The sequence below is a fragment of the Anolis carolinensis genome, chromosome 1, assembly GCF_035594765.1.
Source record: "Anolis carolinensis isolate JA03-04 chromosome 1, rAnoCar3.1.pri, whole genome shotgun sequence".
In the NCBI taxonomy this organism is placed as follows: Eukaryota; Metazoa; Chordata; class Lepidosauria; order Squamata; family Dactyloidae; genus Anolis; species Anolis carolinensis.
This window is the reverse complement of record NC_085841.1, coordinates 343,425,845-343,449,747: the sequence shown is the minus strand read 5'-3', so window position 1 is coordinate 343,449,747 and position 23,903 is coordinate 343,425,845. Positions and strand designations below refer to the sequence as shown.

At 38.8% G+C, this 23,903-nt stretch overlaps 1 protein-coding gene across 6 annotated transcripts in view; it reads left to right on the top strand.

Annotated features, from left to right (window-relative positions):
* Positions 1 to 23,903, top strand: part of syne3 (spectrin repeat containing nuclear envelope family member 3) — a 103,560-nt gene that overhangs the window by 57,554 nt on the left and 22,103 nt on the right. For 5 of the 6 annotated variants that reach the window (XM_062968440.1, XM_062968443.1, XM_062968442.1 and 2 more), the window contains 9 exons: positions 238 to 420; positions 1,403 to 1,546; positions 5,541 to 5,675; positions 7,906 to 8,055; positions 8,643 to 8,806; positions 12,734 to 12,857; positions 16,829 to 16,981; positions 17,889 to 18,029; positions 19,131 to 19,169. In XM_062968440.1, coding sequence (XP_062824510.1) covers positions 238 to 420; positions 1,403 to 1,546; positions 5,541 to 5,675; positions 7,906 to 8,055; positions 8,643 to 8,806; positions 12,734 to 12,857; positions 16,829 to 16,981; positions 17,889 to 18,029; positions 19,131 to 19,169 — 1,233 coding nt within the window. The remainder of the gene's footprint in view (positions 1 to 237; positions 421 to 1,402; positions 1,547 to 5,540; positions 5,676 to 7,905; positions 8,056 to 8,642; positions 8,807 to 12,733; positions 12,858 to 16,828; positions 16,982 to 17,888; positions 18,030 to 19,130; positions 19,170 to 23,903) is intronic. The other variant, XM_062968445.1, reaches the window with a different exon arrangement.

Here is a 23,903-nt window from a genome sequence, read left to right as displayed (position 1 = left end):
TTAATTCTTCTTTAAAAAGGAGCCTTCCTGTCATCTGTGTATAGGGTTTTTCTTCTTCTTCTATGCTGGTTCTATATTTTGTTGCAAATACATTCTATTGTGGTTTTTCAAATATGATTAACTGCTAACAGTGGCTACTCTTGGTTTGTGGGTCATGGAGGATGGGCAGGAATAGTTGAGTAAGTTGTAATAAAAAAATTTTTTTACTTAAATAAAAATGTGTGTTTGCCGTTGTAGGGATTTCTGGCTGAATGCTCCCACTTTAAGGAGCAATTCCTGATGTTGCAGTTGAAAAAAGATTTCCTGAGTAATATTTTTGAGGAGGAAAGAGCAAAGTCACTCTTGGTGGAGGCAACTGATGCCATGAAGGAAGCAGAACACCTGCACAAAGACCTCCTTCAGATGAAAAGCAGATTGCAGGTGTGTAGTTTCTTAAAACTAACCATTACGACGACAGATTATTCTAAATGTTGAGAGTTTTGGGCTGGTAAGTTTATGCTTACAAGAAAAATCTGTTATAAAGGGCTCCAGAACTGTTGTGATGCATCCACTGGAGCCCTTTGGCTATTCACGTGGCAAGCTGGATCAAGGGCATATTGGAGCCATTACTGCTGCCTTGCCAATGGGCACATTGTTGCTTCACCACCAGTAAGCAGTTCTCTCTGAGAAGGCTGGCTAGTGACATCACATTTCCGGTCACATGGCTTGGGGCCTGACATGACATCACCAGAAATGCAACATCACCAGCAAACATCTTGGAGAGAGTTACTTGCTGGTGGTCAGGCAACAGTGGGTCCATTAATGGTGTGGATGTCACATCAGGCCAGATTCAGCCCTGTCCAGCTGTCCACACCTTCACTCTGAAGATTTCAGAAAGCTTTAATACAAATCCAGTATTGCACTGTCATGGCTGGATGCAGCAGGGCTGCTACAAATCCAACTCATGTACCATATGGATTCACCCCTACAACTGAGTAGTGAGTCCACATTGTTTAGCCATGTAGACATGCCCTTTCTCTCTTTTTCTCCTTGGATACCAACTTATTGTTATTATTATTATTACTATTATTAATAATTTATATTTGTTATCTGCCTCTTCTCACCCCTTGAGGTTGGGTGCAACATAGTTAAAACAAAGAGATAAAACCCCAAAGCATTGAAATACATAGATCAAAGATGGCAATGCCAATATTAATAAAATTTAAATTTAAAATTCATAGTTTAATATTGATTGGATTGGCCTGTCAGAAAAGATAGATCTAAATTTTTGAAAGAATGTAGTGTGTTGGGTTGTGAGTTTATCAGAGAAACACAATTCTATATACGGGATTGGCATGGAATGGATTGTCTCTTTGTAGTACCTCTCTTTTGCATGCAATGTCTCGCTTTTTCTTTTTGCTAGGCTTTAGTGTCTCAGCATAAAGACTTTGGCACAGTCTTTGAGCAGTTGCAAAAGATGTTGTCTGCTCTCAGAACCAAATTAGATGCAGAGAAGGAACCATTGACTGATCTGACAGCCAAAGAAGCTCGACTACAAAGGCTACAGGTAAGTGTCTGCCATTCACAGGCAGCAGAATTCCATTTCATCTCTGTCTTCAGTAAAAAGACTTGCAAATTTTCTTCCCCTCAAAGATATAGGATGTCTGCTTTGAAAATGAACACAGAGGTTTTTCTTTAATAATTCAAAACTTTAAAAATTGTGCAAACAATCCAAGGTTTTATGGCAACACATTTTTTAGGGTCATAATGTGGAAAATATTTTAAAATGCACAAAGCTCTTACCTCATCAAGCAGAGTGAAAATGTTTGACATTATTTGTTCTGGCATACAAGACTGGAATAAGTAAGGATTTACACCCTAGTCTACACAAGATTAATAATAATAATAATAATAATAATAATAATAATAATAATAATAATAATAATAATAATATAACAAAGGTTACTGTTATTCATGTGTCAGTGATGGCATTCATTGCCGTGTTTGGTGTTTTTGAGAGTGACATGGCTGAGAGACTCACAGCAGTGTAATGATTGAAATTGGTTTGGAAATCTTAGTTGATTTTCTATGATTCCCAGAATTTTCCAGACTGTATGACTATTGCCAAGAGATTCTCAGTGCTCTAATAAAAAAATAATTTGTGAACTCTGTGTGGGACTTAGAGGAGTGAGATTGGATTTAGTATTCTCTACCCCAGTATTAAAGAATACACATTTTAATCTAAGGATCAGCTAGTAGAGAACTGTAAAGACTTCTGTGGGAGAACTGTTTTGAATAACTTTTCAATAACTTTGAAAGCATAGGTTCTTTTTATTGCAATTTCAGTGTGAGAGGGTACAGCAGAACTTTTACAGAACATTTAGACTTATAAACATACAGATTCTATGTAACTACACTGGCTTGACAAACCTACAGTTACACTGACTAACAAACAAAGGGGGTTACATTTTTACTCAGCGTTCACACACGTTTATGCATTCATCCTCATGCATCCATCCAAATATTACCATACCCTTTTCTCCCTCCTTGGAGAAGCACCTGCTCAGGCCAGGCCCTGCTTCCCCTGCAGTCTGCCAACACATAGTTCCAAAACTTCTATAATGCCAAAACACCAAAACTTCTCTTTGCCTAAGAAAAAATCCAAGGATCAGAATCCTGCTTTCCCTACAGAAGAATTGACACCCTGCAAATACAAAATGACACCAAAATGCATTCTTTCCTCTTCCCTTGAGAAAAGGAGGCAAGTGACAGAATCCTGCTTTCCCATAGCAGATCTGACACTCTCCAAAGGTACACTATCTCTCTCCTTCCCAATGGAGCAGAGCATGGCAGGCGAGCAGTGTCTCTGTCTGTCACACTTTCTTGTCACTTATATAGCAATATTCTGCTGATGTTGTCCCAAAGTGATAAATGAATAGGCTTGCTCAAATAATTCGATTTTCCCGTTACCCGTTATTAATTCGTTATTTTCGTTTGTTTTGAAGCAATATAGAACCTTGGTTGTCCACACGTCTGGATATCGCGGTTTCGAATCGCGAGAGGCCGTTTTTTCTTATTTCTTCGTTTTTTTCGTTAAGAAAAAAAAGCTTTGGCAAATCACCCAAACTCCTTTCCTTTTGCCCCTCAGCCAATGGGAGGCTCAGCCAATGGGAGGGGGCGAGGGGGAAGGAGGCCGAGGAGGAGGAGGAAGACGGAGGGGGGAAATGGCCGCCGCCGCCGCCTCGCCTCAGCTCAGGCCTGGAGAGACCGAGAGGGGCCCGGCGGTGAGGAGGAAGAGGCCCGGGATGCGAGGGGGTGTGGGCCAGGCCCGTCCTCGGCTGCTCCCAGGGGCCCAGATTCGCACCCTCCCTCCCCCCAATACAGGTCTCCAGTCCATACCACGCTACATGAACTTGAATGGATACTGTGGTTGTGTTGTGTCGAAAGCTTTCATGGCCGGGATCACACTGTTGTGGTATGTATTCCGGGCTCTATGGCCATGTGCCAGAAGCATTCTCTCCTGACGTTTCACCCACATCTGTGGCAGACATAGAGGTTTTGACGTCTGTGCGAAGCTAGGCAAGTGGGGTTTATATATCTGTGGAAGGTCCAAGGTGGGAGAAAGAACTCTTGTCTGTGGGAGGCAAGTGTGAATGTTGCAATTGGTCACCTTGATTAGCATTGAATAGCCTTGCAGCTTCAAAGCCTGGCTGCTTCCTACCTGGGGGAATCCTTTGTTGGGAGGTATTAGCTGGCCCTGATTGTTTCCTGTCTGGAATTCCCATTTTCTGGGTGTTTCTGGGAAGGTAATGGCACTCCATGTAGTCATGCCGGCCACATGACCTTGGAGGTGTCTATGGACAACACTGGCTCTTGGGCTTAGAAATGGAGATGAGCACCAACCCCCAGAGTCAGACATGACTGAACTTAACGTCAAGGGATACCTTTACCTTTACCTACACACACACACACACACACACACAAGCAGGGACTATATATATATATATATACACAATATATATCACACACACACCAATTTAACAAAGTTTCAGCCACAAAAACAAAGTTTCTGAAGTAGAACAATGACTTTCACAGTAAAGACAACCCAATTTAACAGGAAATAAGACTTTCAAACCAGGAACAGATTTCTGCAATTATTAAAAAATGGTTTATTATAAAAGCTATGAAAATTTTCCAAAAATCAGAGGATAAGGGAAACGTTCCAAATTTTGGTGAGCTATCAGTGTTAAATGTGTTCTACCACTGTACCAAGTTTGAAGAAGATCACTCAAAAAACGAGGGCGGGAGAGCCCCCTAAGTCCCCCCCCTCGGGCTGTTTTTGGGCCACCACGCATGTGTGTCCGCCATTAACGAATTAATTTAGAAAATAACGAATTTTCGTTAATTTTGAAAAATTTTGGGGGCCAAATTCGTTATTAGCAACAAAAACGAAAAACTGCCCCCTCTAGTTTTGAAACGAGTTTAGAATCAAATTTTTCATGGATCGATCAAGCCTATAAATCTATATACATCTTCCATCCTGGCTCCATATCAGTTTCCTGGACCAAATGTCGATTCTTCTTAATTAGTGTTGGCAAGCAGCTTTTTGTTGACTTCCTTCTTAACAGTTGAAAACATTTCTCTTATCACAGTCACAGTTCTTATCACAGTTAGTTAGCAGGCAGGTCAACCATTTCAGTTCTTATTAGCAACTTTTAATTACAGTTCAGCAAGCAGGCAGTTAGTCATTGCAAGCCTTAATATTTTTTAATTGTGTCTTCAAAATTATTAGCTCTCGTTCATTCCTTCCTTCCATTCAATTCATTCATAATCACACGTATTAAATCCACATCTATCAAATCTGCACATCATATTTTCGTGACAGAACTAGTGTTAGTGGGAGTAGGCAGTGCTAGACTACATAGACAAATAGTCTTACCTGGAGTGTATCAACCTTCTATAACTATACCACTTTGATACCACTCTAACTTCCTTGTCTCCACCCTTTTGGCTCTTGGGATTTGTAGTTTCATGAACTACTTAGAACTTTCCACTAGATAAATGTGGAAAGGGAACTTGTGGGGCATTTGACTGGCATTTGTTCTTAGACATATTAGTTTTAATTGCATCCTATGTATTAATTAGGTTCTATTTGCTTAAATTGTATATGTTATCTTGATTTTATTTGGCTGGTTTGGGTACCATTCTTTAATAGAAAGGGAGAACATAACTTGGACCGGACTGTGGCGCAGGCTGGAAAGCAAGCCAGCTGCAACAAATCAACAAATCACTCTGACCAAGAGGTCATGAGTTCGAGGCCAGCCCGGTGCCTGCGTCTTGTCTCTGTCTTTGTTCTATGTCATGGCATTGAATGTTTGCCTTTATGTGTGCAATGTGATCCGCCCTGAGTCCCCTTCAGGGTGAGAAGGGCGGAATATAAATGCTGTAAATAAATAACTTATTTTAGGGTATTGCAGTATTTTTATTTTTTTATTAATATGATAGTATATATGTAATGTAAAATAAATATATAAGGAAAATAAATGGACTTCCTTCTTCAGATCATCAATGGAGATGTGGCAGAGTGTGGTGTTCAAATGGATGAACTGGAGAAACTTGTTCAGCTAGACCCAACACAGAAGCATAAAATGAAGCTGCTTTCTTCTGAACATCAACTTCTGAAGAGATCTCTGGAGGTAATTCAGACTTTGTTTAAGATGTTCAAAAGGCATGAGTGTTTTCCTATTTATTTGTTTAAGTATTTATTTAGGGCCTAAATGTTCTAAGGGCACCAGATTTCATCTGATTTTGGAAGCTGAGCAGAGTCAGCTCTGGTTAGTACTTGGACAGTAATTGATCTGTTTACAGGAATAAAACAGAAGGAATTATTATTCATTACAACAATGTTTTCTTTTTGTCTTTTCTGGGCTACATCCAGTTTCACCAGAAAAGAGAACTTCATACTGGCATTGAGTAGTTTCATTCATAGAGCACCACCATGCGGACAGACTTTGGTACACAAGCTTTTGAGATGTTTTGTGTTACTAAACTCTTTAAGAAGATTCCAGGTTACTGTTAAATGATCATTCAGACATTAGTTTGGGTTATTTTTCTAATACAGTTTCTTCAAGAAGAGGTTTTTTAAAGAGAAGATTAAGAAGGGACATGTGAACTCTGTAAATAGCTCAAGGGATGCCAGACAAAGGGGGGTGCAGGCTTGTTCTAGGCCAGTGGTTCCCAACCTTCCTAATGCTGCAACCCCTTAGTACAGTTCATGTTGTCGTGACCCCAACCATGAAACTGTTTTTGTTGCTACTTCATAACTGTAATTTTTGCTACTGTTATGAATCGTAATGTAAATATATGATATGCAGGATGTATTTTCATTCACTGGACCAAATACCTGATATGTCCAAATTTGAATACTGGTTGGGTTGGAGGAGGGTTGATTTTGTCATATAGTTGTAGTTGCTGGGATTTATAGTTAACCTACAATCAAAGAACATTCTGAACTCCACCAACGATGGAATTGAACCAGACTTAGCACTCAGAACTCCCATGACCAACAGAAAATACTTAGAAAGGTTTGGTGTGCATTGACCTTGAATTTTGGAGTTGTAGTTCACTTACACCCAGAAAGCACTATGGCCTCAAACAATGATAGATCTGGACCAAACTTGGCACAAATACTCAATATGCCAACATTTGAACACTGGTGGAGTTTGGGGAAAATAGACTTTGACATTTGGGAGTTTTTGAATTCTGGGAGTTGTAGTTCACCAACACTCTGAGAGCACTCTGTACAAAACTGGTGATGGAACTAGTACACTTGCCACACATACCCAACATACCAAACTTTGAATACTGGTAGCGTTTGGGGGGAGGGGGATGACCAAATATTATTGGCAATTGTAGTTCTCCCTGCATGAAGAGAACTCTGTGACCCGCACCAATGATGGATCTGAACCAAACTTGGCATACAGAGCCAACATGGTCAACTGTGAATGCTGGTGGGATTTGGGGAGGATTGACCCATGAATTTGTGAGGTGTAGTTCAACCACATCCTTATGCATTTTCAAATGGGATCATTAATAAAAATGAATGGAAAGACTGACTTTTTTCTAATAAATCGCATGACAAATTATCTAAGTTGTTTCTGCTGCTGCTCCTCCTCCTCCTGATGCTGCTGGACCACTCTCAGTCCCACATCACGTGGGTGCTTTCCCCTCTGCTTTGAAGGGACTCTCTGGCATGAGCCTCCCTCCAGCCTCACACGTTCTCCCTCACCTGTACATACACACCACACTGCCATGCGTCAAGTAGCAGGAGGGCTTTTGGTGGGAGTATTCACCAAAAAGGAAAAGAAGGACAGACTGAGAGATCTTCAGCCTTTTCTGCCAAAGGGATTCCTAAGACCATCAGAAATATGTGTTTTTGATGATCTTTGGTGACCCCTCTGACCCTTGCGCCCCCCCCCCCAAGGGGTCCCAACCTCCAGGTTGAAAAACACTGTTCTATGCTGCCTCAGAGAGTAGAACTAAGAGTGCATCTACTTTGACACCACTTTAAATGCCATGGCTCAATACTAGCAATCATGGGAGTTCTATTATTACAAGGTCTGTTGCCTTCTCTGCCAAAGAGTGTTACTGCCTTACGAAACAATAGTTTCCATGATTCTACAGCATTGAGCCATGGCAATTAAAGTGTCAAACGGCATTAATTCTGCAGTGTAGATGCACCCTAGGTCTAATGGTTTGAAGTTACAGGAGGGTTGCTTTAAATTGAATGGAACCAATTGCCCTAGAAAGGTTGTGGGATCTCTTTTTCTGGACATCTCCCAAAAGAAGCTTTTAGCCCTCGGGAAGTTTTCTTTGTTGTGTTTACTGCTGTCAATGATGTACATCTTTCCCTGATTCTATTTTCAGACCATCACAGCACAGAGTAAGCAGCATGTTCAAGACCACTGGACTTTCAATAACAAATCGACAGATCTCTGGCAGTGGCTCACAGTAACCAAACAAAAGCTGGACTCTTGTTGGGGTGCCAATGATGGGTGGAAAACTAATGATTTGGAGGTAAGGGAGATTTCTTCCTTGGAATGTCACTGACAATGAATAGATTCTCGAAAGTCATTAGCTTGCTATAAGTTGACAAAAGAGAGAGATAACAGATATAATTAAGCTCCAAAATGATTATGTGACAACTATTGTAAGGTTAACATATTTCAGTGGTTGTAAACCTGGCCAACTCTCTTTGAATCACAGCTAAATAGACTGAACACATATACATATACAAAGAAAATAGCCCTGAAAGGCATTTCCAATTGACTTTGGTCTTTGTAAAGTCAGATGCTTTCAAGTCACTCAGCTCTTATTGTAGATTCAGTGGTGACAGCATGGGCCTTGTATTTTTACAAAGTAATTAGTCTTCTCTGCTGAAGAGTGCTTGTACCTTACCAAACTATAAATCCCAGGTTCCCATTGCATTGAGCCATGGAAGTTAAGGTAGTGCCAAACTGCATTAATGCTACAGTGTAGATCCACTCTTGGTCTTTGTAGATCACCCACTTTAGATAGTGATTCAGAATGGAAAAAATCATGAATCTGTGCACAATTTGCAGAAATCATAACTGCCTCATTTATGTTCATCCTCTCCTTTAAAGAGACTTCAAATGGAGTTTCCAGATAAAGAGAACCAACTGCAGTTTATTGAGGCCAAAGGAGAATTAGTTGCAGCAAACTCTTCTTCAGAAGGGGCTGAAAATGTTGAGAAAGAAGTGAAAAAGCTGTTGAAAACCTTTGAGTCTCTTGAAAACATGATGACAAGGTAAGAGAGGTTACATAGCCTCATATCCCATTTCATAGAATCATAGAATCATAGAATAGTAGAGTTGGAAGAGACCTCATGGGCCATCCAGTCCAACCCCCTGCCAAGAAGCAGGAAATCGCATTCAAAGCACCCCTGACAGATGGCCATCCAGCCTCTGCTTAAAAGCCTCCATTTTTAACCTGCATCAGAAGGCAGATGAAGGAGAAGAGGAGACACTTGTCCACAATAACTTTCTGCTTTGCTATCACCAAGGGTTTGGAAGCAGTAACAACTGGGGATACCTATATCAATTGGTCAGTGATTTTATTCCAAATTTTAGCCTGAGCCTTCAAGGAGCTATCCAAGATGTGAATCCAAACCACTGATTTGCATTCACTTCCAGAGGTCCCATCTATACTGCCATATAATAGTATAGACTCATATAATGCAGGTTAACTGCATTGAACTATATTATCTGAGTCTATACTGATGATATAATGCAGTTTCAAACTGCATTATATGGCAGTGCAGATGTAGCCTTAGGTGATTTATTTAAAGTTTAGATTTTAAACCTGGAGCACATTCATCATTGCACTGGCACTGGAGCCAGCAACTTATACTATTTGGAAATAATGAGTTTACAAATAACAAGCAGTATAATTACTAGTAACATACTGTAAGTGTCCCACAACCACAGGATACATATTCATAGTTCCAAGAGGACATGGTCTCTTTAGGAATTTGCTATGCCCTCCAGGCTATTCTATGGCATGCATACCCTGAAGGGTCTATTGAGTCATGCTGGAGGATGTAGCTAATTCTGAAACAGAATACTTGTCTAGAAATTTGTAGGTCCTTCACAGTAACTCTATGGGACCAAAAGTCAGGTCATTTAATATCATGCCATCATATACAGGCAGAACCCAAGTTACAAACATCCGACTCATAGTTAAGAATGGGGGTGAGACAACAGGAAGTGAGGGAAATCTACCCCTCAGAAGGAAAATTCACTTCTGGAAGAGTTATCATGGGAAAATGGTGTCTCTACTGAAACTTTCTTGCCAATCCTTGTTTCCACAAGTTAATTTTTTCAAAATCAAATTCTCACAAGGACGGAAAGTGTGAAGTTTTCTGAACAGGAACACAGACAAAAAAAAATAAACACCAGTGGGGTGCTAACCCTTCCCTATGCTATCCAAATCTCTATCTATCTTGTTCATAACTTGGGGACTGCCTGTAACCGGTGTGAGGTAACCAAAGCCTGGGCAGGAATCTATCACGCAAAGATATGTTTACTGTAATAAGTTGTTATTCCATACTGACCAGACCATGTATTAAGTTTTCTGGAGAGGTCCTACCACCATCACAAGTAGCATCTCATGGGAAAATAGGAGAAGGGCTTATTTTTGGCCGCCTTGGTCTCTGGAACTTACTTCCTAAAGATATTACATTGGGCGCTTCCAGACAGGTATTTAATGTGGACAAAAACGGGTTAAAGTAACCTGTTCTTTCCTGCATTCCAGTCCCCACATCTCCCCCCAAAACACAGGCTTTCCTGGGTGGGTGTCCTCATACCATCCCAAAAAATTTAGGATGGCATCAGTCCACCCAACCCCCCTCCCCAAAAAATCTTTAAAATAAAGAAAAACTCACCAGGCTGCCATTAGGCCTCTCCTAATGTGAAAACTTTTAGGGATGCCTTGCAAGATGGGTTTCTCAAGAAGAATGGGTCTGGATTTTCTCTGTTTTGTTTTATTCTTAATGATTTAAATTTTCAATAGATTTTAATTCTTTGACAGTTTAATTACATTTTTACACTTTTGTATGTTGTTATTTTTAGTAGTGCTTGTTCTCACTATTGCAAGCCCCATCTAGCCTAAACTGAGAAATTAGCAGATTTAAATATGATAAGTTGCAGATAACAAACCATGTAGCAGATATTATAGTATCAAGCAATAAAGTGAGTTACAAATAACAGGTATGAATACTTTTTGTAACAAGACTATAACAGAGTCACTTTAAAAAAACACTCATAAATGGCAACAACATGGCTTTATTGGTGTAATAAGGTCTTTTTTCTATTTGATATTAAAAGTTGCTCTTTCTGGGCATTTTAAACAGTTTTTTCTGGGTTTTATACCAACTTCTTATCAATCTAAAGCAGAAGTTCCCAATCTTGAATGGACCACTGAGGCAAATTTGGATACATTGAGAACCATCAAGATCAATCAATCCCTTTGCTCACCCTCATGCAAAGAAATAAATTCAGTTTTTAAATAACTAGAATGTATTAATAGTCATACCAATATTTACATATACATTTTTAATTTTTGATATAAAGACAAAACATAATTAGTATAATGAGTGAGAGAAACAAATTATTCTCTAAAAAGGAACTTCCCATGTTCTTTTGCTTCTTATTTCCCCAGAACCTTGAAAGGTACATGGTAGTTTTTTCCAGTATATGGCCTGGCAGTCTTACTGTGTACTTTCACTTTATGATACGTCTTGAATATAAAGAGCAGCAATTGCAGGTTCCTTTTAAAAATTATTCCTCCAATTGAACTATACAATTAGACATTTTGTATTTTTAATGTGGCAAATTGTCTCCATCCTTCATTTTTTCCTGATCGAAGATTGGTTTTCATCCTCACAGACCAGAATCAACCCTTCCTCGCTTTTCCCCTCTTCACCTCCATATGGTACTTTCTGGTTTATTTATTTATTTATTTGCTGAAGCTGCCACTGGGGCAAAAGAAGTTGAATAATATCTCATCCCTGAAGTGTTCTGAGAATTAGACAGTTTGCCTTCTTTCTCTTGTTTGTAACTTTCCTGGAAATGTGTCTCCTGCCCAGACATTCCCTCTTCTGAACTAGCTAGTTTTTTCACAAGTGAAAGGGTAAAGTGTGAGAGATATCCTTACTTTCTGAGCTTGTCAGGTTTCCTCATCAGTGGAAAAACCAGCTGTGAGTTGCAGCCGTTTCCTAATCACTGCTACAAACTCTCTGTTAGAACAATCCCACTGAAAGTAACAATCCATTAAAAAGACCCTTAAATGGCAAAACCATCCCCAGGGAAAATTCACTGGCAGGAATTGTCACAGTATCTCTTACAGCCATGTCTGTCCCATGATACTGCTCAACTGGAATTACAGAGTATGACTTAAAATATGGTACTTCAGTGGCTTGCAAAATGCAAAAAGGGCTCGTTGAGTATGACACAGCTCAGTTAGTAATCCTGAAAGAGCAATAGAATTTGCCTCTCCTATTTTCACACTATGTTTGAAACTCCAAAGTGGCACCAGGATCCTAAATTAGTTTGTACCATACCTGTTAGGTGTGTACCATCTGTAATAATAGGAGTTGAAGAGGATCATAAGGAGAAAGAATACCAGCTTCTGGAATATTGAATTCAGAATGCCAAGACTTTCAATATGTAGTTACCATTTTGGTTATCAGGATGTGTTTCCACCAGTCTGAAGTGGGTTCCTTTCATTGGAAATTATTTTTTTCCATTTCATAGATTCACAGAGTTGGAAGAAACCTCATAATTCACCCAGTCCACCCCTCCCCCCAAGAAGCAAGAAAATGGCATTCAAAGCACCCCGACAGATGGCCATCCAGCCTCTGCTTAAAAGCCTCCAAAAAAGGAGCTTCCACCACACTCCGGGGCAGAGAGTTGCACTGCTGAACAGCTCTCACAATTAGGAAGTTCTTCCTAATGTCCAGGTGGAATCTCCTTTCCTGTAGTTTGAAGCCATTGTTCTGCATCCTAGTCTTCAGGGCATTTGTTTTGGTTCTATCCTTACTGTAGGTTTTTGTTTTGTTTTGTTAATACCTATTCTTATCAAGGAACAAAAGATAGTGTACACTATTTAAAAATGTTGTACACACTAATTTAACCAACCTAACATTTATATTCTTCTCTAATTTTGGTCATCTTAGGTTCACGCAGAAAATCCATCCAAACAGGACAGCAATAGACGTGCGCAAGAAGATAACATTCTCCAACAACAAACCAGCGCAAGGCTTTTTTATTCACTCTACAGATGTTCCCAGCCAATACTGGGTGAGAAAAGCATTTGAGTCATGCTTTTGCAGTAACTTACACTTCTAACTTACTGCTGGTGAAGAAATTGAGATCTAAAAGATGTGGTGGTGGTAATGGTGGTATGCCTTCAAGTTGCTTCCAACCCAAGGTGACACTATTACAGTGTTTTCTTGGCAAGATATATTCAAAAGAAGTCTGAGGTGGAAAGGCTGTGATTTGCCCAGTGTTTTTCATAGACAAGTGGGGAATGAAACCCTGGTCTGCAGAGTTATAGTCCAATGCTCAAACTACCACATCACTCTGGCATCTCTGAAAGATATATGGAAACAGAAAATTTTTCATTCCTTCTAGAACAGTGGTTCTCAACCTGTGGGTCCCAAGATGTTTTGTCGTTCAAATCCCAGAAATCCTAACAACTGGGATTTCCGGGAGTTGTAGACCAAAACACCAGGAGACCCACAGGTTGAGAACCACTGTTTTAGAATGTATCATCTGTCAAAAAGGAGAAAGCAATATTTATTCAATGGGGTAAGGAAACAACTTGATGCCCTCCAGATTTTGAAGTGCACCTTTCCACTTGGCTGGATCACAACGATTTGCCCACCCTTCCTCTATGACTATGACTGGGTTTGTCACTGTTGTTGACTAGGGTGCTGCATTATTTCCCTGCCCACCAAATACCTTGTTAGGCTGGACCCTTCATGTAGAAGAAAAAAATCATTTTTATATCAAACCAACCAAACTCTCTGGAGCATATAGGATATTTTAAAAATGCGTTTAGACTCCCCTGGAAGTTGTTGGTGCCAGGAGAAGTATTTTTTTACAACAGGAAATGTCCCAGAACTCATTTTTAGGGGGCTCTGGAGGCCATAATATGTTCCTTAGGTTGCAGGTGGTCCACAGGCCAGATTTTGCCCACTCCTCTTTAAGTCATAACATACAGTCAGCCTTACATATACACTAGGGTTAGGGGCACAGGGCCCTAGTGAAAGTGGAAAATAAAAACAAAAACACTATTTTCCCCAGAGGGCACACTTCTGCAGGAATCTTTAGATCCTCCAGGGACTTTGGCTGTAAGTTGACCAAAGATCTGCACTGCAGATGTTAGAGATTCCTAAAGAGGTCATTTTAAACCCGCAAATGTGGAGAGCTGGCTACATGTAATGTATTTTCTCTAGGCATCCCTAGCTACTCCAGAAAAACTCTATGGTCAACCTTAAACAGTTGACTGTAGAGTTGTCCTGGATGACTTAGAGCCTCTTAGAAGGAACATATTGATCAAATCTGCAAAAGTTAAATCTGCCTATGGGGGAGGGATGACTGCACAGAAGGGCCAAAAGGAGTGTGGTCAGTGCAGTCCAGGGTCTGACCATGAAAAGTAACCAAAGAAAGATGCAAAGCCAAAAAGAAAATCCAAAAGAGAACAGCCTAGGTAGCAAGCCAAAGGTCAGGAAATGCAACACAGTGCCAAGTAGAGACAGTGGACCAGTTGTCTTGCAGCAGAGAGACAACTTTAGGTATGCTATTTTTTATGTAGTTGGATATCAACACAGGCTAGTTTTTTCAGCATTTTCTTTTTAAAGCACATCAAGATAGGTTCTGATGGTTTATTTTCATTACTTTAGACACTGTCATTCAGAATTCTCCAGTATCCCTGACTGCTGCTCTTCAAAGTGTACGTGGTATCATCCAGGGTCTACTTTCAGGTCAGGATGACCAGCTTCCTCTGGCTCCTGTATCACTGACTAAAGTCTTCTTATATGAACTCTGTTCTATTTTTCCTCATCAGAAGTGATCTCCTCCATTTGGAGTTGTTAACTCTTTTTGCACTATCCCAGAATCCCACCCCCATGTTGTGACCATGCTGATTAGAAGATTCTGGGCACTGTAGTTGACAAAACTAATTTTTGCAAATTTTACCCCTAATTTATTTGCATACAGCAAAGTAGTTCTACAAATACAAGTGCTGAAGTTGACACCTATTTTGAAACCACTTAGTTTTGCCCTCCTTTCCCAGTCATGCTGGGAAAAGCAACATCTGTTCAATAGGAATGAGGATATTTTCTGTAGACAATAATAGACACATTCCATTTTATTACCATTACTATGCAAGTTCTAGGGCTGACCCTTGACATTGAGATGCTGGGTTTCAACCTTGGTGAGCCCTGGCTTAAATTAAATCCTGATTTTGTAGCAGATCCTTTCCCCCTTCTTTCTTCACAAAGGCCACACTGCTTGTGCCGGGGCCCCTTTTTAATTCCGAGTGTGTTTTCTGTGGTTTACAACTCTTCATTCGACTATCAAAAATTTTAATAGGAAATGCAGGGCTATATTCACAGCAAGTGTGGATTGTAATGCTGAAATTTGACTAAACAGCAAATGTTTTGGAAGTGAAGCCTGCTTTCAGCTCTGAAATCTTTTAAACTGTTCTGTTCATTCAAGATTCTTCAAGCACTTCCTAGCATCTCTCCTAAAAAGGACTGGGGCTAGGGATTCATTTATTTCACGATAAATGAAAAATTCAACCAAATAGAACTCAGTACAATTTCCATGTATTCTGAAACAAAATAATTGATTTATGAATCTTTTAACTGACTTTACTTTAATGCAGGTTGTTTTATCCAATTTCTATACCTAGCTTATGTAATGTTATTATTGTTTTCATGTTGATGTACCAGTATTTTATTTTATATATTTTATGTATGGCATCTTTCTGTGCTATTTTGTAAGTCGCCCTGAGTCCTTATGGGAGATGGTGGCAAGGTACAAATATATTATTATTATTAATATTATTATTATTGCTATTATTATTACATGAAAAATCAGAAAGGCATAGCTGGATTCTGATTTCGATACTCTGTTGGCATCCATGTATCACTTGCTAGAGCCCATAACTTATGTTCCTCTAACAACAAGAGATAAGTGAAAAATGTTTCAGTTCATTTTTGGTAAGAATTTGCCCAAACATTGCAAAATTCTTCATATTTAACTTGGAGAGAATTTGGAAGTAACAAAATGTGAATGTGACAGAAACAAATTTGGCAGATTCATCTATCCTGGCATCACAGTTCTTAAAAAAATTATTTGCTTGCTGAGGTTAAATTAATGTTGCCAACCCCTTTTCCTAAAAGGCTCCTTATCTTTAATATTTCTATTAGTATATAGTGTCGAAATTCTTTCTCAGACTCAAAGATTACCAGCTGATCTTTTTTTTATGGTTGTGAAGATAAAAAGGGAGGGAAAGTGGAATAGACACTTTGGAGACAACAGTGTGGTGGCTACAATTGTAAAGCTACGTGGAATGCCATCATTGAACATTTTATCATACTGAATGTTTAGTTTCCTAATATTCTATCAGAGCTACCCAGGGAATTTTTAAAGAAAATTCTGCTACCTAATAAATTAGCATGTTACTCGCTCAGTCTTTTTAATTGATTAATCTAACCAATTAATCTGTGAAGCCCTAAAAGTAATATTAACATTTTGTATGGTATTGTATTTGGGAAATGTCATCTTGTGTATAATGAGCTGTCATGATTTAAGACACAATAAAAAAAACTTAGCTCTGACAGGCCTACCCAGTTAATTTGAAAGAATGGATTTTAACTCTATATTTTATTAGTATTGGAATCTTTGCCCTATGTATTCATTGTATATATTTTAATAGTATTGTGTTTTTTCTATGTGTTTTAATGATCTTGTACTCAAGCTATTAGGAGAGGCAGGTAACAAATAAAATAAAATAAAATAAAATGGCAAAAATAATACCTAAGTGTGGTTCTTTAAATCTCTGAAAACTTTCTCCTTTGCATCCAGGAACAAAATATCTGGAAATAAAATATGGCACATGCAGGATATGAGAAATCATTTGACTTACGTAAATTCTGGCACAGAATAAATTGAATGCTAAGTGGAGTGGGGAAAGTACATGTTCTTATTTTCTTCCTCATTTATTTAATTTTGTCCCCTTTTTATTCTCCTTAACCCAGAAGGACACAGCCCAAGATGAAGAGTCTAATGGCCTACAACTCATTAAAAATTTTGAACAATGGTTGCAAGGGGAAAATGCCCGTTTGTCCAAAATTCTTGCCACTAAACCATCCAGCAGTGAAGAATTGAATGCAAGGCACAGCAAGCTAAAGGTTTGTTCCATTCCACTATTAATTATGCACTTCTGTGTAATGAAGGTATCTGCTCAAGACACACTGTTCTGTCCTGTCCCATTTTATTGCGATAAAAAAGAAAGGCAAGAAGCTAATGTACCAGGACTTTTTGGAATGCCCAACTGTTTAATTGCACTGGTTTTTGGTTTTTTTCTAATATAGCATATATAGATACATTTCAATATCACAATACTTAAATTGCAAGAAACAAATAATATGCATTTATGAAAAAGTAGAAAAAGTCAGAGAATAAATGGTACATCATTCCTATCTTCACCATCCTTTAAAATTGACTTTCTGCTCTTCTCTGACTGCAGCATACTCACTTATATACAATATTCCTCTCTGTTTGCAAAGGTTTTTTTTTTTTAAAAAAAGTCTTAAATACTAACCACCTATATGTTAAATAGTTTTTAAAGTAACTGAATATTTACATCAAATTAATTTAAATTCTCCCCATTCATCAATAATATCCTCATACACTTTTGATTATTATTAAATTTCTATATGTGTACAAATGAATCTATATATAAATTGACTTTAATTAATGTGATATGGCCAATAGTGAAAACCACTGATATTTTTCCATTGAATTGAATTGATTATTTTATTACCTACTGCATTGCTCAGAGTGCAATTGCTTATTGACTATTGTGCATTTGGCAGTTTGCTGCTGAACTGTGGCAGCAACCCAGAGCTCTGAGGAACTGGGGGACTTAATAAACGATTATTATTACTGTGGTAATGATGGATGCTCTACAAGTCTCTGTAATGTGTATTGATCAAGTCTTAATGTTGGAAGTAGTTCATAAACAGAATGTGTTCTGCCTTCCACATCCTGTCTTTCTGTGACAGAATAGTCATAAGTTTCTCCCATTTTGTGCAGGAACTTCAGTCTCGGGTTCCTGAGGGACAGCATCACTTTGAAGATCTCCTGCGTCTTCAGCCCATTGTCCGGAGCTCTGAAGAACTGGAAGACTTGCGGTACCGATGGATGCTCTACAAATCAAAATTGCATGATTCATTGGTAGGTCTTGTGATCTGAAAAAAGCTAGTAGCAGAGGGATTCTTGACCTTTTCAGCAGAATCTTTCTGGCTGCATGTAGATGTTGTTTGTATGCCACCCATAAAATCATATTAAATAGGACTATAAATTTAAAAAATGCAGGGCTATATTGGGTAAGAAAACTGATCCACCTAGTCTCAGTCATGAGCCAGTTTCAAACCTTTCAAAAATATAGACCTACATATAGTTATAAAATGATACAGGTTAAGTCCCCCTTATCTGAAATCTTCCAAAACCCAAAACCTTTTCTTGTCAGCAGCCCACTTCTGTCTTTGGGGAAAGGGGGCTAGTCACATAGCCAGTGCTCACTGAGATTTTCTTAGAGGAAAAGAACGAAAGAAAACTTTGAGAACAAAAAAGTTGTTCACCCGTAAGGTAAAGGTAAAGGTTTCCCCTGACGTTAAGTCCAGTCATGTCTGACTCTGGGGGTTGGTGCTCATCTCCATTTCTAAGCCAAAGAGCTGGCGTTGTCCGTGGACACCTCCAAGGTCATGTGGCCAGCATGACTGCATGGAGCACCATTACCTTCCCACTGGAGCGGTAACTATTGATCTACTCTCATTTGCATGTTTTCGAACTGCTAGGTTGGCAGAAGCTGGAGCTAACAGCAGCCGCTCATGCCGCTCAAAGGATTTGAACCTGGGACCTTTCGTTCTGCCAGTTCAGCAGCTCTGTGCTTTAACATACTTCGCTACCTGTAATCAGGCTCTAATAGAAAATTGGGGTAGTATATATATTTTAAAAGGTTATTTGTGATATAATTTTAGGCAGGCACCTCCTGCAAAACTATATTTCATCAATAGGTGTCAGTAAAATCATAGTTATTTCTGTTATCAGCATGGTTGGATTTGCCTGAAATTGCCAAGGGTGGGGGGAATCTATTTGGCATTTACAATGGATATGTGTGCTATAAAGGTCATTAAATAACAATCACCTGCTGCTTTAGCCTGACAAGAAACTGTAAATAACAATTCTCCTGTGAGATAAATTTCGACTTATAGGTTCCATTAGGATTCCATGGTACATGTTTTCTAAAAGAGTTTTTTTGTTCTATATTAACAGATGACAAGTTCTTTAGAAGAGCCAATAGCATTCAGAAAGGTAAGAACATGTTTTTATTTCTTCAAAACAGGTGTGTTAGTGTGTGTGTGTGTGGAAACACATCCATAACACAATCATTATTATATGTCTTCAGTTTGTTTCTGTCTTCTGGTGATTCTAAGGCAATCTTATCATAAGGTTTTCTGGGGCAGAGAGTGGTGAGTCCCTGAAGGTCACCCAATAGATTTCCATGGTCAAGTGGGGAATTGACCCCAAAGCCGTAGTCAAATGCTCAAATCACTGCACCTAACTGGCTCACACATACTCAATAGACAGAAATATTCTTAGGATTCTAAAATAGGGACATTGCTGTCCAACTCTGAAGGAAACTTTAATTTAATAAGGAAGCAGTGTCTACTATTTTATCAAACCAGGACAAGTAGGTGATCATTGTTTTAGTTTTTTTCAGCTCTATTTTCTGAAGAGCAAGTTCCATGACAGGGGAGTTGCCCAGTTCTAGGTCTGCTTTGAATATGCCTGTCTTAGTTAGTAGGTTGCTTCATCCCAAATCAAAGAAAGGCAAAACAGATAAAGACTATCCACAGTGTTTGGGCAAAAAAGCTAAGATCAAAACAAGTAAATAGTCATTCTGGCAGAGAATAAAGTATGCCAAGGGAAGAGGATCCATAGTCTATCTCACATATGTGAAACTCAGTTCTCACAAGACGAATACTGCTCACCATGTCATCATATGTGGCCCTCCAGATGCTGATCTATAACTCATGCCTTCCTCATATTTAGGCATCATGACTAGAGCTGATGGGAGTTGTGATACAGTAACATGTGGAAGACTACAGTTTGTACTTTTTGGTTGGGATTTTTTTTCATGTCAGGAGTGACTTGAGAAACTGCAAATAGCTTCTGGTGTGAGAGAATCAGCCGTCTCCAAGGATGTTACCCAGGGGATGCCTGGATATTTTATCATCCTTGTGGGAGGCTTATCTCATGTCCCCACATGTGGAGCTGGAGCTGATGGAGGGAGCTCACCCGCTTGAACCACCAACCTGTTGTTCAGCAGTCCTGCTGGCACAAGGATTTAATCCATTGCACCACCGGAGGCTCCAGTTTTAGTTGGGATAGTGGGGTTTGAATTTATATTCAGGGCTGAGAGGCATGTCCTTTCCACTTTTGTGATAATGACAGTATCAGATTACCTCCTGGTCATCTGAGAAATTTCCATCCTGACATCAGCAAACCCATAAGGGGATGGCTTGAAAATATAGAGCATTAGTATGTTGAGTCCACCTAACCCATTGATGTTTAACACCTGCTCTGATGAACTGGGTAGAGATTTGTTTTTTCTTTAGTTTCCAGCCATTTAGCTTAATGTGAAATGATGCTCTTAACTTCCTGATTGGAAGCTTGGTGAGCACCAAATACTATAATTCCAGGATGTATAATGTCGGTTTAAGAGACAGAAAGACCAGGTAGCTATCTAAATTATTTTAACTATTTAAAATATTCTACTGGGACTCCTCCTATTTATAGGCTCATCCCAAGACATTTTGCAGAAAAGCACATTGTGCCCCTCTGATGCCATCATTATTATGTGGTCCATGGCTTGAGATGCTCTGGAATACAACTAAATTGTTTTGAGTTCACTTCTTTTCACACTTCTGTTCATGCCTTAAAATTTCCTATCTTCATTTTCCACTTGGGGTATTTTTCCTTATGCTAGATAATGGTCTTCTAAAAGCATTTTATCAAGTTATTCTAGTTCCTTCTACTTCCGCAGAACTGTCTTGGGAACTAATGTCATGGGTTAAAATAGCTGGTGTAATTCAACCATGAAATTCTCAAACCGTAGTCTTGTTCTGAGAAATGGAATCATCCCATCCTGTAACTGTTCTCAGAAATGCACATCTTGAATAAATAAATTCTATGGTAATGGGGAAAAGGCTGCCATTTTAAAACATTTATTTAATAAAGAAGGAATCTGTATTATCTCTCTCTCTTTCTCTCTCTCCTTATGTATGTGTGTATATATATGTATGTGTGTATGCATACACACACTTTACAGAACTTGTTGTTTCTGTATGCTTGCCAATAAAACTTTCAAAAGTGAAGTTCAAGTCTACAGGGATACATTTCCCGCCCATCCTAAGATCCTGAAATAGATAAATTTAATTAATTTTAGATTCCCTCCCCCCAAATAACTGAAATTCCCTCTTCTACATAACATTTAAAGAGACAGGAACCTCCAGTTTTCTAGAGAACGATGGGACCATTTAGAGGAGGAAGGATTACATGCTTACCTCACATAACTTCAGTAGGTGCTCCAAATGGGTTTTTATTGCTTAGTCACAGCAGCACAAGGCTATTTGTGTGCAGCTTTCCAGCTTTGCTGTGCTTCATAAATCACTCCTGCAAGTACTCCATGAACTGCATGCCTTCCAACATTTCACAGATGAAAACCAGGACATATGTGACTAAGTGATATCAGAATGTGGTCAAGATGGCAAAAATTGTTAGAGAGGATGAAAACACAAACTGGGAGATACTGCAGCAGTTTGTTTTTATCTAGGGTAAAGTTCTGGGCCCTTCACTTCTATCCTATTTTGAGTTGACTAAAAGTACTTTTGTACTCTGTGGTTTGAACTTTCAACCATGACTTTGGAGGCTAAGGTTCAAATTCCAATCAGCTGTGAAAAGCCATTGGTTGCCCTTGAACAAATCACATTCTCTCAGCCTCAATGAATGTCAAGAAGCCCCTGTGATGGGTTCACCTTGGAGCTGCCTTAATTCTGAAATAATTTGAAAATATACTACAACAATACAATAGCTCCCTATTATCATGTTAAGTTGTTTGAAGTAAATAGAACATACCACTGAAATGCCTCCAAAGGCTCCCCATCTCTGGAAACCTATTGGCTGCCATTTAGGTAAGAGAGAAAATAGGCTAGGGGTGTAAATTGTGTCAATTTCCTACAAATAACTTTTACCAATTTTCCTTTGCTCTGAGAAAGTATTTCAAACTGGACAGTTTCTATTTAGTTGGTTCAGTGCTTGGGAACTATTCTGCGCAAAATAAAATGCCCCTTTGCATATAAAATAACAGTTCTACACAGGAAGCATTTTTTTGTACAAACATATTTTCTGTGCAGAGAATGACATTTTCTGTAATAAGAAGCCCTTAGGCATTTTTCCTTGGGTAGAATAGATCAAGAACTGCAAAGATTCTCACCTGTCTAAGGGTGCATCTCCACTGCAGAATGAATGCAGTTTGACGCCACAGTAACTACCATGGCTCAGTGCTATGGAAACACAAGAGCCTATGGGCTTTTCTGCCAAAGAGTGCTAGTGCCTCTCTTAAGTAACAGTTTCCAGGACTCCATAGCATGGAGTCATGGCAATTAAAGTGGTGTCAAACTGCATTAATTCTACAATGTAGATAAACCCTAAAATATTTCTTTACAGTAGTGGTTCTTAGCCTGTGGGGCCCCAGGTGTTTTGGCCCACAACTTCCAGAAATCCCAACCAGTTTACCAGCTGTTAGGATTTCTGGGAGTTAGATGCCAAAACATCTGGGGATCCACAGGTTGAGAACCACTGCTTTACAGGCTCAGAAACCTGTTTTATAAAAACAAAATATTATTAAAATATTTTCAAATAGTCTTTCCATCCTAGAATGATCCCATAAAAAGGAGAATTAATTTTTCATGTGTCATTAATTCTATCCCTCATGGTTTCCTGGCTGCTTAATTCTTTAAGCTTTGGTCATGTATAACATGAAGAAGTAGAACAATTGCTATAGTCAATGCCTTATGAAAATGAATGGATCTCTTCCAACCCAGCCAGAAGAAGTTGCTCTCATGGTGGAAATGTTTCCTTGAATGTTTGTTATACCCCTAGGAAAAATATATGCTTTATTTAATTGTTGAGTAGAAAACGCAGGCATGGATTTAAAATACCATTTGCCTCTAGAGGATGGTTCCAAGTTATCTTTCTTTAAATAAAAATGTTTTCATACTTCTATGTTTTATTTTGGGATTCTTATCACACTTTGTCCCTTGTGGCTCAAAGAAAATGGCTACTAAAAATAATCAGAATATTTTTTGAAATATTGACCATATGCAGAGAAATCAAATGCCTGTTTTCTTAGAAGTAGGATTTATTCACAGGCACATTTGTATCAGTTTTAACAATTTTTGTACAGAATCAGCTGCTCATCTCTGGCCATTAAAATGTCATTTAACTAGATCAAATTGAAGGCTGGGGGAATAAAACTGAAAATGTATTAGGGATATCCACTGCTATGATTTTAGCCATAAATGGGAGACAAGAATATTGAAATGAGGAAAATTAATGCAAAGGGCTTGGTGACTTTCCCGTCCATAAATTGACAGTGATAAAATATCCTACTGGCTTCTAAAATACTTCAGAGCATTGTAAAAACAAATATTAAAAAATAATGATGATAAATGTTGCTTCAAAGGTTGACTTCCAAGTTGTTGAAAGTATTCCAGCAGTATACTTAGTGTCAAATGAAAGGTTGTTTATGAGTTCAGTAGCTGCGTTTGATTTATTTTCTGCTGTACTCAAACCTAATTAAAGCTCTGAGCTGCGCCAAATGATTCAGGTCTCTTTGTTTGTAGAAACAAAATAATTAGGATTTATTAAATTCACAAGGGCTGTAATTGGTTCCCTTTGAAATGCTGCAGGATGTAATCTTGTAGTCCAGATGGACAGAAAGGATGTGCAATTTCATCTTATTTAGTAGCCAGTCACCATTCA